This window comes from Eptatretus burgeri, chromosome 11, assembly GCF_056783735.1.
Source record: "Eptatretus burgeri isolate ZD-2024b chromosome 11, Ebu_testis_v1, whole genome shotgun sequence".
Lineage (NCBI taxonomy): Eukaryota > Metazoa > Chordata > Myxini > Myxiniformes > Myxinidae > Eptatretus > Eptatretus burgeri.
Genome location: NC_140971.1, coordinates 70141169 through 70159380, shown reverse-complemented (window position 1 = coordinate 70159380; position 18212 = coordinate 70141169). Strand labels below are relative to the sequence as shown.

At 41.9% G+C, this 18212-nt stretch overlaps 1 protein-coding gene across 2 annotated transcripts in view; it reads right to left on the bottom strand.

Moving 5' to 3' along the window:
- Nucleotides 1-3684: 3684 nt before the first annotated feature.
- LOC147017326 (grainyhead-like protein 2 homolog) overlaps nt 3685-18212 on the bottom strand; it is an 83407-nt gene continuing 68879 nt past the window's right edge. For both annotated transcript variants that reach the window (XM_085846856.1, XM_085846857.1), the window contains exons 9-16: nt 16776-16934; nt 15584-15671; nt 15300-15439; nt 14954-14991; nt 13464-13552; nt 6919-7004; nt 5405-5469; nt 3685-5027 (exon numbers count right to left, since the gene is read on the bottom strand). In XM_085846856.1, the coding sequence (XP_085702982.1) occupies nt 4913-5027; nt 5405-5469; nt 6919-7004; nt 13464-13552; nt 14954-14991; nt 15300-15439; nt 15584-15671; nt 16776-16934 (780 nt within the window). In that variant the 3' untranslated portion in view covers nt 3685-4912. The remainder of the gene's footprint in view (nt 5028-5404; nt 5470-6918; nt 7005-13463; nt 13553-14953; nt 14992-15299; nt 15440-15583; nt 15672-16775; nt 16935-18212) is intronic.

Genomic DNA, 18212 nt, shown 5'->3' with positions numbered 1-18212 from the left:
GCGAGAGTAATGGAAATGATCAAATGCTGCAAACCAGGGAAGCATTTCAGCAAATGATGTCAGGAACAGGATCCAGTCTCCTTCACGAAGAGCATGTGTGAACCTCAAGAGGATGGAGATCAACTTCATGTATGTTCTCCAGAATCTAAAGGTGGCATTTTCTGAACAAGTAGCTTCAAACTCTTGAAACAGGACCTGCACCTCTTCCACCTCAGACAAAAGTTCTCCAAAAGAAGAATTCATTCCTCTATCATCTTTGTTGGCAAAGGCATCTGAAACTCTTCCAGCTGCACCTTTCAAGTCATCCCGGATGAGCTTGTCATTTTCTTTGGCCCATGCTGTGAAGCATGCACAGAGAACGGACCAAAGTGCCTCTAAAGTCAACTTGTGAACACGGATGACACGGTTCCACCCTTTCCCTTTGATTACTTGTTCACATGCCTTTCCACCAAGGACTCCACTTTCCATCCAAATGTTCTCCAGGCCTGACGAATCCATGTACTGTCCGAGTACTTTCGTGAAATTCAATTGGATATGAAATCCTCCAAGCATGATGACCAGATCCTGACAGCCGTTCTTATCCCATTGCAGCATCTTTGCTTTGCAGTAAAGCTGTTCATCAAAAGTGATGACAGTGCACTTCTCCCCAATCTTCTTTGTCATTGCCTGGCATTTCTGTAGAACCGTCCACAGCGTGTCAAAGTCATGTGCTGGGGCATTCAGAATCGGCATTGGCCCGATGACTGTCACTGGTGGCTCAACTGTGGACATCTTCTGGTTAAAGCCACTCCAGCCTGGAACGGCCTGATTATTTTGTTGATGCAATCTGGCCAAGATCCAGGCAAGCTCCTGAGTGTTGGCTGCTTTGATTTTCTGTTCAACGGGTGAGTACCATGCATGCTGCAGTGGTTCAGAGAAAACAGGTTCTGGCTTCAAGTTGGTCATATTGGTCTCTTGGACGCTTGTCATTTCAGGAGGGGCACTGAGAACTTTGGAGCGGCCAGGTTTAATCTGAATGTCCATCACTGGCTCTTGTTCTCCCTTGCGTCTGAGGGCCACGCACTGACTTGCATGAAAAGTGCCAGACCCAGTCAGCGTCTCCTCAATTATGTCAATGTTGTCATTAGAATATCTCAAATATCCTGTGGTAGTTGGGATGTTGAGAAAGTTCCTTGGGATCATGACATTTCCATTATCTCGGAAGCATTGTATAACATCATTGGCAATTGCTGTGTCAATGCGCCTCACTGTATCGTACCCAACTGTGTGTGCAGCTGCATGAAAAAGATTGACAAGCTCTTTTGAGCGTGTAGCCTGGTGAAGAGCAAGGCCAAGGCCCAGGTGTTTGGGGGTCAGTTTTTTGCCTCCTGAAGCCACATGAATAATGTCTTGGCAGATTCTCAGAACTTTGTTCTTGGTATCTGTCTCATCCGCTTCTTCATTGTCCATCTTGTCAGTGCTGTCACCACCACAAAGAAGCTTTACAAGCATGTACAGGGTTTCAGGTACAATTCGCTCTGCATTTTCTGTGTTCAGTCCACCGATAATGCTATGCCCTGGAGAGTGTTTTACGTCACTGTAAATCTTTATACCCACTCTGAAGATCCACCTAAGGATTTCGTTCTCATGATGAGGCAGACTGCACTGGGCCAATTCATCTTCTTCAGAACTTTCACCTTCTTCAGATAAATCATTCACGGCGGTTCTCATGGCAAACTTTGTCACAGTTGAGGACGCAACTATGAGGGGTTTTGTGACATCCAATGGCTGCACGAATGTCACCTTGTCACTACCAAAGTGAACCTCCACTTTCTGCTTGAAATTGTAGCTTTGTAGGCTCCAGCCTCAATTCCAAAATCATTCAATAACAGCATGCTGTAGTGTTCCCAGATGTTTTTCAGGGTAAACACATGTCCCTTCTGCAGCTCTTTCTCAAGCTGGTTCATCACATTTCTGAAACAGATGCTTTCAGGAGACTGGTTTTTCTCTCCACTCTCCTTTTTATACTTTCTGCGAAAAGAAACATAACACTTGAGGTGATATTTACCTTCAGCTGCCAACAAGTCTGAAACACCTGCAAACCTGTGACGCATGGTGGGGTCAAATTGGGCCAAACTAAGCATCCTGGATGATGTGTGATCAAATTCAACATTTGTCAGGACACCAGCTTTTCCAGGAATGTCAGTCTGGCAGAAAGCGCATTTTGACCAATCCATAGCGCTGTGCGCGGATCTTAGTGACTTTGGGACATGGTATTTCTCTGAGGAACCTGATGTTGTGGGTATCTCTTCTGCGTAAGTCACAGATTGTGGCTGAATCCTTGACTTCAGTCTGTCTATTTTTGTGCGTGAGTAAAGTCACTATAGCAGAATTTGTGCCATTGAATCTTTTCGACGTGCTCCGGTACAGAATATTTTCTGATTCTTGAGAATGAGTCAACATATTTAGCGTCATTATATTTCTCTCTTTCTTTGCAACATTCAGCTACAGTTTTCACACCAACGATTGTAATCTTTCGAAGTGGCGTTGACTTGCTAGTTTTTGAACTGTCCTGGCAAATAAAGCATTTATTCCAGTCTACATGCTCTTCTTCTTCTCGATCCCTTGAACCCCCTGTGAGAAATCTTGCGGCTTTCATTTTTCAGTTAGTCCTGGGTAACAGAAAAACACACAGTTATGTAGTTTAGGTTCATTTTATAGCAAAGTTGTAAAATTCATTGATTGTGGTTTGTATAATCAGACATTCTAATTCGAGCCTGAACATTTCTTTAAAAATAATAGTGAAAAACAAGTCATATTATTTTTAGAAAATGGATGGAGCAATGTTTTTTTCTATACTCCCATCAGCTCAGGCATGCTCAAAAACATGGAAATCGACCCTAATTTTGTAATTTCATGTCAATTTGCGGCTGAAATATGACGAAAAGTGTATTTAATGGCGACCATTTTGTAAACTGTCATGGCGGCCATACTATCCATATCCAGAGTTGGCAACAAGTTGATTCACGTTTCTGTGTGTCTGGACAGTCAATTTACACCTGTTGCACTATTCTAACACGGAATCAGCAGGGTCATACACTATTCTGCATTGGGCCTCCTATTTAGAGCTTCAAGCAAATGGTGCATGACCATCTCATGCAATCTCTATCTACCTCCATTAACACAACCTAACCCAACGGAACCCTATTACTTGCAGGTCACTGTGTTTCCTCCTCTCCTTTTTAACCCATTCGTTCATTTCTTTGCTCATTTTGTCTGTATATGAGCACACTGCCCCCACTGTAGGCTTCTTTGCCTTTTTACCCTCTGTCACCTCACTCCTCAATGAGCCTCATTCTTGTATAGAAACAAAAAGGCCTTCCATGCAGCTTTGATTTCTCACAGAGCATCCTTGAAACGTCTGCATCTAAATAGTGCTAGAACACACGCTACAAACTGTATATGATCACTGCAATTTGTACATTTGACAACATGATGCTAATAAATTAGGATGGCTGTTTAGCACTTTCATCTGCATTAGACAGTAGTTCTACAAATACAAGAAAAATTCACAAAAAGATTTATTATGACAAACTTGGATGAAGAGCCATTTTCAGGTCTTATTGGCACCCACACTTTGCTTATCAAATGGAATTGCATGTACAACACGGTTCAAGAAAGCAAATCATTTTATATACAATACAATTATGTTTTCCTGGTAGTTTTATTATCGTCGCTGCATTGTAAAAAATACAGATTTGCAGTAGCATACATAAGGATGAAAAGCGTACTCGTGAAAATGGCATAATCGGATTGCTAGTAAGCTCAAAGCCAAGTATAAAATTATTTTCCATCACCTTGTTCCCAGCTAAAGCAACACCCAGTAAGACTATATATGGCTATCACCCAGGTATAATAAAAAATAAATTCTATATATAACTAGATATACACATCTCCCATTAGCCCTGAATAAGATAACTTGTAAACATTTAAATATTGCATGGTCAGCAAAGGTCAAACTGTTTGTTGTGAAGGATGCAAAAATTCCCACATTGGATTCCTGGCTCTTTTTGATGACCCATAAGCCGAGATGCAAGAAAAATACAGCTGTATCTATGAAGATATATTGCACATATGTACAGTATATGTCAAATTGGTTTCAACAATAATAAAAACGATCAATGAAAGGCAAATATATAAATATATATATATATATATATATATATATATATATATATATATATATATATATATATATATATATATATATATATATATATATATATATATTTATAAACAATGGCTTCATTTCCCTGTCACCAATGAGTAAATGCCACATTCCCAGGAAAACCAGCTCTGTACAGCAGACCATGCCCACAAGGGTAAGGACAGCCATGCCCACGGGGGTAAGGATGGCCACGCCGCCCACGAGGGTAAGGACCGTCACGCCCACGAGGCAAAAAATGGCGAAATTTCCCAGAATATGGTTGTTGACAAAAGGCACATTAATCACCCCAAAAAATTTTTTTGACTGCAGGCCAATGCAAATGATAAAAATACAAAACATTTCACAGATAACATCGTTCCAGATACCACATCATCAGGGACACTTTCTACAACCTTACTTTGCAGCCTGCTGCAAGTTTATATCTTTTTATTCCTACTTGAGTTTTATGGCACTTCTACATCCACCTGGGAGGTCTACATACCATGCATTTCACTTTTTCTGGAAACAGTTTGTTTACCACAACCCCTGCTGTTGTTGTGCCTTGCAGATTAAAATGCACTAATAACATGAAGTTCATTTACATCCATGGTTCCGATGCCTTGGCCTTTGCCCACTTGTGCTTGTTATTCTATGCAGGCAATAGGAATCCCAAGGGGGAGTAGCAAGGCATGACGAGGCTCAGCGTTTCAGGAAGTTCGACACGGCTCAGATCTCAGTCAGCGTCACTTTGAGTCCCTCTTCCGTGTCTGCCATTTCCAGTAGGAATGTGTCTTCATTGCAGTAATGCTCCACAATGTTATCATCCATGTACACCAATATACTGAGGGGAGGGAACATCGCACAGTCAACCAACCTGCACGATGCTCATCAGCAACATTTGACCATGGGATGGGGAATATAAAAAGGAAAAAAAAAAAATAACCACACACTTTTTTCACAAAGATTTGTTGCAATTTGGTTATCACTTTGCTTGGTGAGGTCACCGAGACAACCTCACTATTTTATCATTCATCTATGAGCTTGAGATAGCTCAACATCACTCACAAACCTATGCCAAGCTCGTTTTGACGTGGGAGACATGAAATCGTTTTGACGACGAAGCCACTGTAGATCCAAGGTCATCGATGACAAGTGAATGATGGTCACGGATCAACTGATGTGAACACTACGGAATGGGTGTTACAACATAAGACTTACCCCTTTTTGCACTTCTTGTAGATCTTTGTTATTCGGTTTGCAGACAGGTTGTACTTTTCTGAAATCTATCAAAAGCAAACCAAATAAACGAACACTAAATTAGAGAAAACAAATACTCAATTTCCAAATTAATATCCAGTATTTAACACCTTACCAAGAGAATAATCAGGTATCAAACATGTTTTTCTACCAGAAGGACTCGACATGACACACATGTATGCTACTTTGTGATGCCAGAAGATAGTCACCTATTTTTATTGAAATATTTGTTTAATTTCAAGACAAGGTGGATCATTAGGTCGGTCCGTTTGGCATTCTCATCTGAGCAGGCAGCTCCTGATGTTGGGATCCCAAGTTCAAATCCCACATGCTGTGCTGACATGACCTTTGTGTATCAATGTCCTTGGAATTAATGTAAAGTTACACTCTTGTTGCTAAATGTCCTTGTCCTGTATGTGATACACATACCTTTGATCACAAATTTAAAATATTGGTATTAAATATTCTCTTATTTTCCGAGATAGTCCTACAGTATTTGACGCGCGCGCACACACACACACACACACACATGCACACGCACACGCACACGTCAACAAAAAGTTTTACATCTCCAGTTTTGAATGCTCTACAACTATAGACGGGGAGAGAAAAGTGTTTATTGGCATGATTGAGGGGTTTGGGCTAAACGGTGCCCTGAAATGCAGCACAAAGGCACCAAGAACTGAATGTGAACCTTGATTAAACTGTTCAGTACAACAATTCAGACCAAAAAAATCAATGCAAAAATAAACTACAATAGCACTAGTTGGAGTGCATACCTTCGTCAAGCTGAACAGTTTACATTTTGTATCTCACAGATAGGCCGGATCTGGATTCAGACCTGAAGCATAATCGAATCGGCTTATTCTCGTCACCTATCAAACTCAACCACCTAGTTTTGCCACAACTCATCCACAACGTTTTGAAATATCATGATATATATATATATATATATATATATATATATATATATATATATATATATATATATATATATATATATATATATTTATATTTGTCTCATCCCTCAATAGTGAAGAATCACATAAAAACATTAAAAATTTCTCATCTTTCGGATATTCACCAAAATCGAATCAATTTGTCCATCACACAACCAACCTGTCCACAAAGTTTTGTCCAAATCCGTCCGCAATTTTTTGAGATAGTGTGCTTATATATCGTTTTTGTCCCAGTCTCTCATTCATGAAAAATCAAGAAAAATTATAGTGTCAAGATCTTCACCAAAATCTAATCAATTTAATCCTCATCACAGACCCAACCTCTCCAACAAATTTCGGCCTAATCCGTCGATAACTTTTTGAGATATCCTGCTCACAGATAAACAGACGGGTAAATTCATAACCTCTGTCCTCCTTTGGTGGCAGAGGTAATAAAATAATAATCTAATATTTAAGCATCAAGTCGTGTTCAAAAGAGATTAAACTGTTGTGTCCATAGTAAGATGAAGCACTCACAGCCTCCTTTAGACCACACAAGTTTGGTGTTTTCAGCATTAGTGCATCAAACACTTCATCCGATGGCCGCCTCACATACAGCAGCACTGTGGGAGCAACAAAACAAACAGTACAGGGTAAGAAAAACTAATTAAATGATACAAATTAAATGCCAACTTTATCATAACGAACTTAACGTAAAACAGCTGCCTCACCACCAGTTCCCATTTGAGCAACTCCAGTGGACAACCTGGAATGTTTATTCTTAAATACACAAACTCACGATTTATTGGAAGGAAGGGGGGGGAGTATTTCATTCTTATTGGGGTGTAGGGAAGGATTGGAAGGGAGGGGGGTGGTTGTGTGTGAGGTGAAAGCATATGAGGCGCCGCGAGGAGTGATGTAAGGGATTCATCGGCCATTTTGGAGTTAATGCCATATAGCACTATTTTAACCTGTCCCCTATCATCCGAGCCTATCATCATCATTTCATTTTAAAAATGTTGCTTACATCACTCCTCGCAGGGCCTCATATTAATCTTGATGATGTGGTGGCATGTCACCAGTCTGTGTCTCAATGCAAAACAATTCTGGATGCATCCAGGTTATGACAGCGGACCAGATCACAGAAACCTCCGACATTATACAAGATGCACATATTTTGACTCGGGCAATGAGACGGAGCTAAACATTACGAGCTTCCGTAGCGAGTCACCAGTGTGCAACGCCGTCATCAGTGCAAATGATCAGAAAATCCACCTGCAGAATTGGAAATAAGGAATGGATGAAGGCTACATGTTGTATTGTCTGACAAATCATGTTTATATGCAACTTGTGACAAAAGGTGCGTTTCAACTTTCACAGATCTAAAGCATTGACTCGCATATGTATTGTTCTCACAGTCAAGGCTGCTGGAGATGGTGTCATGATCTTTGTCATGTTTGTCCGGTATGACTATCAACTGATCCTATGACTTCCTGGGCAATGTGGCAAAAAAAAGTTCCTTCTTCAGTGCTGTTTGTGGATGCTGGTGTGAAGAGTATTCATATCAGGAGGAAGGAATTGCGACTCAAACTCTGACCTTGTGAATAATTTGTAACCTTTGGTGCAAAATCAGGCGAATAAAATAAACAATAAAAGTCGATGGCATCTATCATACGTGATTACCAATAACAACTTGGATTTCCTTTCCTTGGCACCAAATTTTTCCACCACCTGGTTCAAAGCTGTCACGTATTGCAAATAGAGACCAAGACTCTGAAATGGGACCAGCAGGTATATTCCACTCACAGGCTCAGCATACATGTGGAATGGGAACAGTTTAACATGATTCTCTGGTCTGGCCCCCACAGCGCACCCTATATGTGTTGGCATAAACCACTCGATGCATCTCATCCCCCCCCCCCTTAACAAGATCAAGACGCACAGGTGGTTTACCAACACGAGCTGACCTTCTAAGGGGCAGTGGAGGACTACCTTCACTTGCGACAGCTGTATGTTTCTGAATTGAGGGTGCAAGGTTGAGAGGGGGTGTGGGTACATTGGTGTGTGAAGGACATATATGAGGAAGTATATCAGGTTCAATTACAGATGGTGGTAATACAGGAGTGGGTGATGTAGGCACGTGAGCTGGTTCAATGGTTGGCTCGGCATGACCTGAGCTGATCAACATGTTTGGGCATGCATCGACCATCTGACAGCTTCACCAGAAACATCATCTCACCACAATGTTGTCAATAACTTGGTACCATTTCCAGAATTAAATACGTATGCAGGATCATTCACCTGGAAGTCAAGATATACAGACGTACGGTCGTGAGTTCATGTCTGTTGATGCTTGTTATTCTCAACCTGGACAGTTACATCCAGGTGCACCAATGATAACGTTGTTGCGACTTAACGGTCCATTAGAAGCAGGTAAGTGACCAGTAGTTTGTTTTCTTGTGTGATAGTTGAGCAAAACCCGAGCTAGACGACATTATATGGAGCCTTCCTCAACACGGTTTAGGCCGTTCTTGATAACTTGAACAGCACAGTCAGCCTGTCCATTACTGGTGGGTTTGCAAGGGCCAGATGAGTACCATAGTGCCTAATACCATTCATTTTACAAATAAAAATTTAAAAATCTGAAACTGAACTTGTAAATGACGAGGCATTATCTGATACAATGAAGTTCGGAACGCCATGTTGCTTGACCATGTAACGCAGAGTTTCAATTGTTACAGCAGAAGATGAGAATGGTACAACGAGATCTTCAATCCATTTGGAATGGGTGTTAACTACAATAAGGAAGAGCTTTTCCTGAATTGGACCAGCATGGTCGATGTGTAGTCTGGACCATGGCTTTGATGGCCATGAGCACATGGACAGTAAAGACTGTGGTGGCATCTTGGCATGGGCTTGACACGTGTGACAATGGCATGTACATAACTCAATGTCACTGTCCAAACTGGGCCACCAAACATGGGCTCTGGCAAGAGCCTTCATGGTGACTATGCATGGATGAGCACTGTGAAGTTCACTGATAATTTTCCCCACAGAGTTTTGGCGGAACTATCACTCGGTTCCCCCAAAGCAGGCAGTCTGCATCAATAGATTACTCGTCCTTACGGATGAGGTCCGGTTTTGCTCCTTTCGGTAGTGATGTCCAGTCACCTGACATAACACGTTTGACTTGTGACAGTTCTGGATTGTAATTGGTAGCAAAAGCAATCTGCTTTGTGGTTGCAGGCACTTCATCATGTATGACGTTAGCCATGAGATGAACAATATCATCAGATTGGGGAGTTTCTGGGACATTTCGTGGTATCGGAAGCTTTCGAAATTGCTTCAACTTTGCACGGAGAGAGCAAATGCCTTGACAGGAGATTCCATGACCAAAATATTCAACTGCACATATCATAATGATGCACTTCTCACTCCTTAGGCATTACCCAGCTTATGACAACCAATTAACGACGTCATTCACATTCTCAAGATGTTCTCAAGACGGTCCACGAAACTCAGCTATATTGTACTTGGTTATAGATCACTCTTGATCACGATATTTTTTAGCTCGCTATCATGAGTGAATGAGCAAACATTAGGGGGGGGGGGTTAAAAAGTGAAGCCGAGGCCACCGAGTATTTGCTATACAGCACGAGGTAAATCATCGATCTTGATTGGTCCAGTGCTATCACGTGCCTAACCACAGAACAGACCAGTGATGGCCGGTTTTTTTTTCAATACAAACTGAATCTGTATTACAAGCCGGTAGGCGACATGGGTGGTCGCTACATAATTGCATACTAGTCATACAGTTTTTGTCGGATCGGGCTGAAATTTTTTGACAAAGACGTTGATTATAGTGCGCATAAAAGCGCAGAAGCTGATTTTTGATTTTCGAAAATTTTGTTTTTTTTAGGATTTTTCAAAAATTTCAAAGTCCCGTTGCTAGGCAACGGTGGCGTCCATAGCAACGGTGCTCAAAAGCATAGAACTAGATCCTGGTATGAACCGACCTGTCAAGTTTCATCAAAATCGGTTGACTCCTCTGGTCTCCAGAGCTGTCCATTACATACAAACATACAGACAGACGGAAAACCTGAGAATAATGGTAGTCTTGCAACCACCCAATAATGGAGCTAAGTGTATATTATATCCTAAACGAAGTGTCAAAGGTCCATGAAACTCAGCTATATTGTACTTGGTACAGAAGACTTTTGATCACGATACTTTTAGCACACGAGCAAAAATGTGCATATTCGCTCATTATCGCCTGTTACTTACTGTCCTACATTTTCAAGAAAATGCTGTGACAACGTATTCGGTGTCTCCGCATGACTATCTTCAATTACAACCCCATAAAGCCATTCAGGAATCAATTCCTCATTCACAAAAATGGCACATGAAAAAGGCAAGAAATCACAACTGCAGATCTCCAAACGGCGAAAGACAACAAAATCATGTGACCACCACAACCTCAGCCACCCGTCCGTGGGACGGGTAATCTACAAGTGTTGTGAATTACCAGTCACAAGTATGTCAGCATGAAACATGACTGCGCCTGATGCAGTTTTCAATAATGTCTCCATATTGCGTTGGAAAACTGGTGCAGCAGAGTTTATTCTAAATGGGCATCTGTTGTACATGTGGAGTCCTCGATGGGTGTTGATGCACGTACAAGGCTTGGAATCGTCATCCAGCTTCATTTGAGTATTGGCATTTTTTTTTTTTTTGTGTACCTTGGTCGAGGCTCGTCTGAGAGCGAACACACAACTCACAGCAAGGAGGCATGAGACAAGAGGGGCGGGAGTGGAAGGGACAAAACAGTGGGGAACAGACACATTAGGTGAACTGTGGAAGGGAGAGGGATGGGGATGGGACGGGGAACATGGCGAAGAGAAGATGGACATTTCAGGGACTTTCAGGAAGGAAAGCAGGAGAAATGAAGGAAGTGGGCTTGGGTGGATTATCGGGGGTAGAAAAGATCGAGGATTTGGATGGGGGAAGATAAGAGGTGGTGGTGAACAGCTGTTTTGAAAGCCTGGAGGGAAGAATGGGAAAGAATAGAGTGAGGAAGTTTATTCCAAAGGCGGGAAAAAAGAGGAATGAAAGAGTGAAGATGAGCAGTGATTCGTGATTTTGGTAGTTTTACCAGAAGGGGGTTGTTGGCGGACCTTGAGCGCCCTGTGGAAATGTGGTGGGGACAAATCGCAGAGAGAGCAGGGGGGGGCAAGGCTGGAGAGGAGTCGGTAGAAGACAGAAAGACCACCGACCAACCTGCGGTATTGGTCATGTCAAGCTCGGTGAATGTCTGACCACCCATGAGAGTAGTGAAAAGATCTGCTTTGGGCAAAGAGTAGCCATCCAGCTTCAAATAGTGGTCAATTATAGTTTTGTCATCCCCACAAATGTGCAATGTTCCATCTGCTTTAAGTCCTGCACTGCGATGATATAGTAGGTGCTGCCCAGTCGGAGTCCTCGACTGGTGAGATGATTCACTCACTCTGCAGGTGGTCAAGCTCAAATTCGATCATCGATTGCATCCAACAGGACACAGGTCTGACCTTATGGAGCATTGGCCCAGCATCTGCAGAGATGCAAATCCTCACATTGTGCCCTCCAAAGGTGATAACACCATTGCTGAACAGTCCAGGTAACCTGGAGCACAGTATCATATCCAGCAGTAGAGTTGGAAACTCGGTTTATGTCACTCCAGTTAAGTCTGATGCTTTGTAGCCAGTCTCAGCCGAGGAGGGTTGTTCCTTTTCCATGCACTGTTAGTAGTGGTAGGACATGAGTACCGTTTTCATATTCTACAGTTACATTGGAGTGGAGGAACCTTTCACAGAGAGTAGATGGAGGTGAATGGTCTTTCATTCATGATCGATCTGGAAGTGCCAGTGTCAACTTCCATGTTCACTGGGATCTTATCAATCACCATAATTGGAAAATCCGAGCTCTTGGTTCCAACAGAAAATACTTCGCAAGGTTCCTCACTTGTGTCTCAGCTGTGTCCAATGTACTACCAATTTGTAATCTAACATCCACGCCAATGGTGATAGGCAGAAGTCAGTTTCTTCGACTTGTATTGAAGACAATGGCATTCCAAATGTCCCTGCTTTCCACAGCTGTCAGAGGTATATTTCCTGTACCGACACTGGTAAGCTTGATAATTGCCACCGCAACCCCAATAAGTTACACCAGACTTCTGGGTAGATACAGAAGCATCATCAGATGAAGGAAAATTTGGTGGCTTGCTGTGATACTTCTGCTTGTAACCGAAGGTTATCTTGTTCACAGATGGGTTCTGGGTGAATAATCTTTGACTTGTTAGAGATGACACATCGGCTCTCAGCAGTCCGCATAAACGCACTGGCTATTTCCTCGATTTTAGCCAGATTGGGGTTGGATTCAGCAACAAGTTTGCAGATAATTGAGTCGTCATTGATCCCAATGATGAAAAAGGTCATACAACATTTCTTCGAGTTTGTCTCCAAAGTCACAATGTTCTGCGACTTGGAATAAAGAAGCCACGAACTCAGATGATGATCCTGATGATGGTTGGTATAAAATTTATTTATCGAGATGATCTTACCCGGTTTAGGGTGATAATGTCTTTTCACAAGATCGACGAGCTCTTCATACAGCTCATCAGAAGGTTTGGCTGGAGCAAGAAGATCTTTGATGAGGCTGTACGTCGGAGTGCCACAGAGAGCCTGCCGCCTTTTAGCATCAGCGTCAGTGCCCATTTTGTTGGCCACGGAGCACTGCATCAAACGTTCAGAATGGTCTTCCCAATCATTCCCCACTGCACATTCTTGCAATATGCCGATGCATGAAGACATCCTTGTCGCCATTGTAATGTATTTAAATAGAGACGAAGACTCTGAAGTGGGAACAATCAGTTTTTCCACTTCGAGGCGAAGCACACGGCTGGAACAGGAACCGGTCACATGACTGTCTGGTCTGGACCCCACAGCACCCCCCTCAGTGTAGCATAAACCACTTGATAAATCTCAACAGTCCTTCCCAATCCATTCTCAAACACTCCCAACACACACCGACCTCACACCAAACCTCACCCTTCTTCATTTGCTCTTCTTTGGGCTGCTTTATTGATGGACATTCATAATCATCCTCAAAAAACCTCTGTGCACGTTTCAAGATGCTCCTGCAGCAGGAAAAAAAGGGACCATTTTTCAGCTTAAACCCATGACAACTGAACATGTTCATCACAGTATATTTTGCATTTGGAGCACATATTCTTCTAAAGAATGCATATTGGACTGGCATTCAATTACAAAACTAGAAGGGCACTCGGTAGAGCGCATACCTCCGCCACGTAATGCCTGATCCATGAGAACATATCGGGCCCAATCAATACACTTTTGAAATCTCATGCCATACAGTACTATATCATTTTTGGCCCTATCTCTCAATGGTGAAGAATCACTTTAAAAAAAATTAAATAATTCTCGTATCCAGATCCAGATTCAGATCTTTACCCAAATCGAATCAATTAGTCCTTGCGACACACCCAACCTGTCCACCGTTTCATCCGAATCCATCCACAACTTTTTTGAGATAATGTGCTATATATTGGTTTAGCCCGATCTCTCAATGGTGAAGAATCACTGAAAAATTATCAGATCCGCATCCGGATCTTCACTAAAATTGAATCAATTCTTCCTTGTCACACTCCCGTGTCCACCAAGTTTAATTCGAATCCGTCTACAACTTTTTGAGATATCCTGTACACAAATGAACAGACAAACAGACAGAAAGCGATAAAAACATAACCTCCTTCACCTTCGGTGTCGGAGGTAATCATCCCATTGTTGCATCATGAGAGAGGAGTGACTGCGCCGCTAATGCGATGCTCACGCACATTTCAGGAGAAAGTTGGAATTTGACTGAGGTACCAACACATAATGGCCGACTGATTTTGAAAGGCACCATGGGGTCTAATATCCGTGAGACCATGCCAACCGATGGGACAGCAGGATAAAAATCATTGTAAAGGACGGTGCACTCATTGAAGCAACATCCTATCTGTGAAGCACCGGGATGGGAGATTTATCACTGAAGTGTAAATCAAACCCCAATTTGGCAGCTCAAAGGTGTGTGTACTATGTTCAGCTATTCTTTCAGCCCATTAAAGCTTTGAAAGAGGCCGGTAGGAGGAATTGGAGAATAAGGAAAGCAGGCTTAAGAGACAATCCATTACAGCCACCAAACCATTTCTCACATAACCCTTGTACTTGCAGGTTGCAGCATTTCCTTCCCTTCTCCCTCTTGCTTATTGTGTCCAAAAGTTGACTCGCTGCCTTACTGTCAGTTCATTCCCTCCAAAAGCTCTTCCATGAACCTCAATCTGGTGGAGAACTAATAATAATAATAATAATAATAATAATAATAATAATAATAATAATAATAGAAACTAACACTATTGCTCATGGCCTCATAATCCCTCTCAGCCTCCAAGACAATGGCTGACACTTTCACTTAATAACCAGGTTAAAAATATTATTGTGCAGCATGTTATTGAAATAAATTCTTCCGCAAAACTCACCCTTCTCTCTCATTGTCTTCCTGGCTTATTGCGAAACCCTTTCAGGAGGGGGGAGGGTAAATGATAGGAGGAAGGTAAGGATAAAGAATAGTCATTATAAGTAAAGACTTCCCAATAGACATGTTTATCATATTAACAGACCTCTTTGAGGAGGTTTCCACTTCGAATCCCTGAGCCCATAACAAATATAGACAGGCTTAGTAACAAATGGAACTGCAGTCCATCATCTACATTGCAGGTTCGCCGGAAAAGCTCAACCACTCAGCACAAACAGCTTTACAAATAGGTCCAGTTACCTTAATCAAACCCACCTTGTTCAAATCAAACTTGATATTTGCAAACTCACCTGGGTGCCGCGCTGAAAGCTGGTAAAGTGAATGTCTGGGATGAAAAGAACAGGCTGAGAACTGAGGTCCGATAGTGGCTTGAACAGTGTCATATCGGAACGCTTCATTGACATTGACAGATTAGGTTTGACATCAGATGCTTTGGGAGCATAGGGTTGGGAGGAAGATAAAGAAGTGTGTTTTGTGTTGATCCTGGTGTTGAAAATATGACCACACGTTGAAAGATATCTTCAAGATCTATCAAGTCAATCATATTAAGTAATAAATCAAAGAAGTAACTTACAGGAAGTCCCCTGAGCATTAGAGGGCTGCATTTTGCTCTTCTTGCGTTGCTGCTTTCGCTCCTCATCACGAATCTTACGTTCGGCGCCCTGTCATCAAACCAGAGAGCATTTTCGTTCAACACTAGTTACGTGCATCTCAATGTTGCGTCAAATGTTATTTTAAAAGCAGGCAACAAATTTAAACAAAGACACATGCTTGAGTGATTGAAAAGAAAAGACTGTATTCCCCAAAATGAGAAACTATGGGGCCATTTACAGTGAAATCAGGTCACGTATCTTCGACAACAACCATCACCAAAACAAGTGAGATGGAAATGGAACAAGCCAAGAGGTTATTTGATCCAAGTGAGGATTCTACGACTCGTATTTGGCAATTTTCTCTGAAAGTCGACCAAAAAGCTTCGTTTAAAATGAGAAACATCACAAGGTAATGCGACGTCAATAATCCCTCCTTTTATCTTTGCTGTTCCATTTGAGAGTTAGAGCATGAACTATGGAGGACATCTTGTCCGTTGGAGCACATGCTCAGCCACCTAAATGATAAGGCAACATGTGATGAATTTCATAAACAGTGGTGCTCAAATAAGGGATCACTCACTATACATTAGCCAAACATTCCTTCCTCTCTTAGTACGAGTTCAGTGTTCGAGCATCTTGGACATAAACTGTCATCCAGCAAATTTGTTATTGCTGCATATGTCGATGGTGTGTTTAGCCACATGGATTCTATACAATGCTATAGGCCTATCAGATATTGTTTGTGCGACAAAAGCGAGTCTCTATTCGAAAATGAGGCCTCGACCAATTAGTGTCTTAATGTTGACATGCGACAGAAATGCATCAATATTTCATCAAACACCAGGTGTGCTTGCTGTTTCAAGTGTTAAAAGGTGTACAGTACATCCTCCTGATGTATGTAAAATTGTGAACAAAATTCAAGGAACTTCTGCTTGTCCTGAACATTAAATGGATATGGATGGATGGAGATGATGAAGATGATGATGATGATCGAGATGATGGAGATGATGATGCAGGAAATATTGGAAATGCTCAACATCCTAAACTAATGACTCCAATCAAAGCTATACCAATTAACAGCCACACACATAACATTCCACCAACCCTCCCCCCCCCCACAACTCCTACCACCACCCACCCCTCTTTCTCAAAATTCACTCACTTAAGCCTCACCTTGTCACAAAACACCTTGATTTGACAGGAAGCTCGGTGAATAGGCCGGTTGCTGCGATTACTGTAGCTGTATGTGTCAATCTGCAGACTGAGCGGCAGTCCTTTGACACCCTTCTGGGATGAGAAATCTGTGCTGAGACAATTCACTGCAACAAAGATCTGCCAGGTCCAGATGGGTGTAGGGACAGGATAGAAGCAGCAAAACTTAATTCACAAAGAAGGCTCATGTTTATAGGAGATGGAAAGGTTCTTTCGTTAAAAGTCAGGAACGCTGTTCTGTCAGTCACGAACCTTAATCATTCACATTACATGTATACACACACATACAGAAAGTTGAAGGCAAATTTATTACCTTCACAAGATTAAATGAAAAATTACCAAAGTTCATGCATATATGCAAAACACACCAAATAATTTCACCCCTGCAGCCCCGCATGTACATTCTGTCATGTATGATCGACTGAATTCCCTCTCTCATGTATGACAGTAATATTTCATGAAAGCGTTGGGCAAGTGCATCCATGGACGTTGGGTCAAACTACAGCGTTTGAAGGGACCAACAAGTGCCTGGGGCCTTGTGTAGACATTCCGAAAGATTTAGCGATGGCGATGGACTGATAAGTAGTTCTATGTAACACGAGACGCCTCACGCCGCCTCCGGGAACATTCCAGGGTGGCACCCACACCCAACCAGCCTGCCCGAACCAGCAACACGAGCACAGGACTTGCATTGGAGTTTGGGTTTTCTACTTGAGCTTCAGAACCATTTTCACAATGCAAGAATAGGTGTTAAATTCCAATTCAGGTAAGCTAAGGAAAACGACGTTGTTGAGTTGCGACCGAGGTGAAAATAATCACATTTTATCAATTTTTAAAGTGCAGCCACCAAGGCAAAATTGGAGCGCAAGAAAATTTCAAGACCCATCCTGGTCTTTGGCAAATAGGCAGGAATGTTTTTAAATGGATGGACAAAGTGCATGCAAGCAAGGCCTTTAACCTACCACCAGTACCACACCCCACTATAAATAACCAGTGATGCTTGCACATGCACAATCATGTCGTGCAGTGTCAGAAGAACTACTAGCCCATTGCACTCATCGCCCTGCCACTTAATCATATAATGGGACAGGCCAGTGTCACAGGACTTGGCATCCGAGCGGCAAAGAAGCAAAACCTGTGGAACAGCATTGCGTGACACCGGCATAGCGCAGTCACATGCGCAGATTCACACCATTGGCAGCTGAAATAATTTGCTTTTGAGATTAAAACACAACAACCTGAAACAATATCTTGACAAATTACTTTTACAAGAACATCTTACAATATATATATATATATATATATATATATATATATATATATATATATATATATATATATATATATATATATATATATATATATATATATATATATATATATATATATATATATATA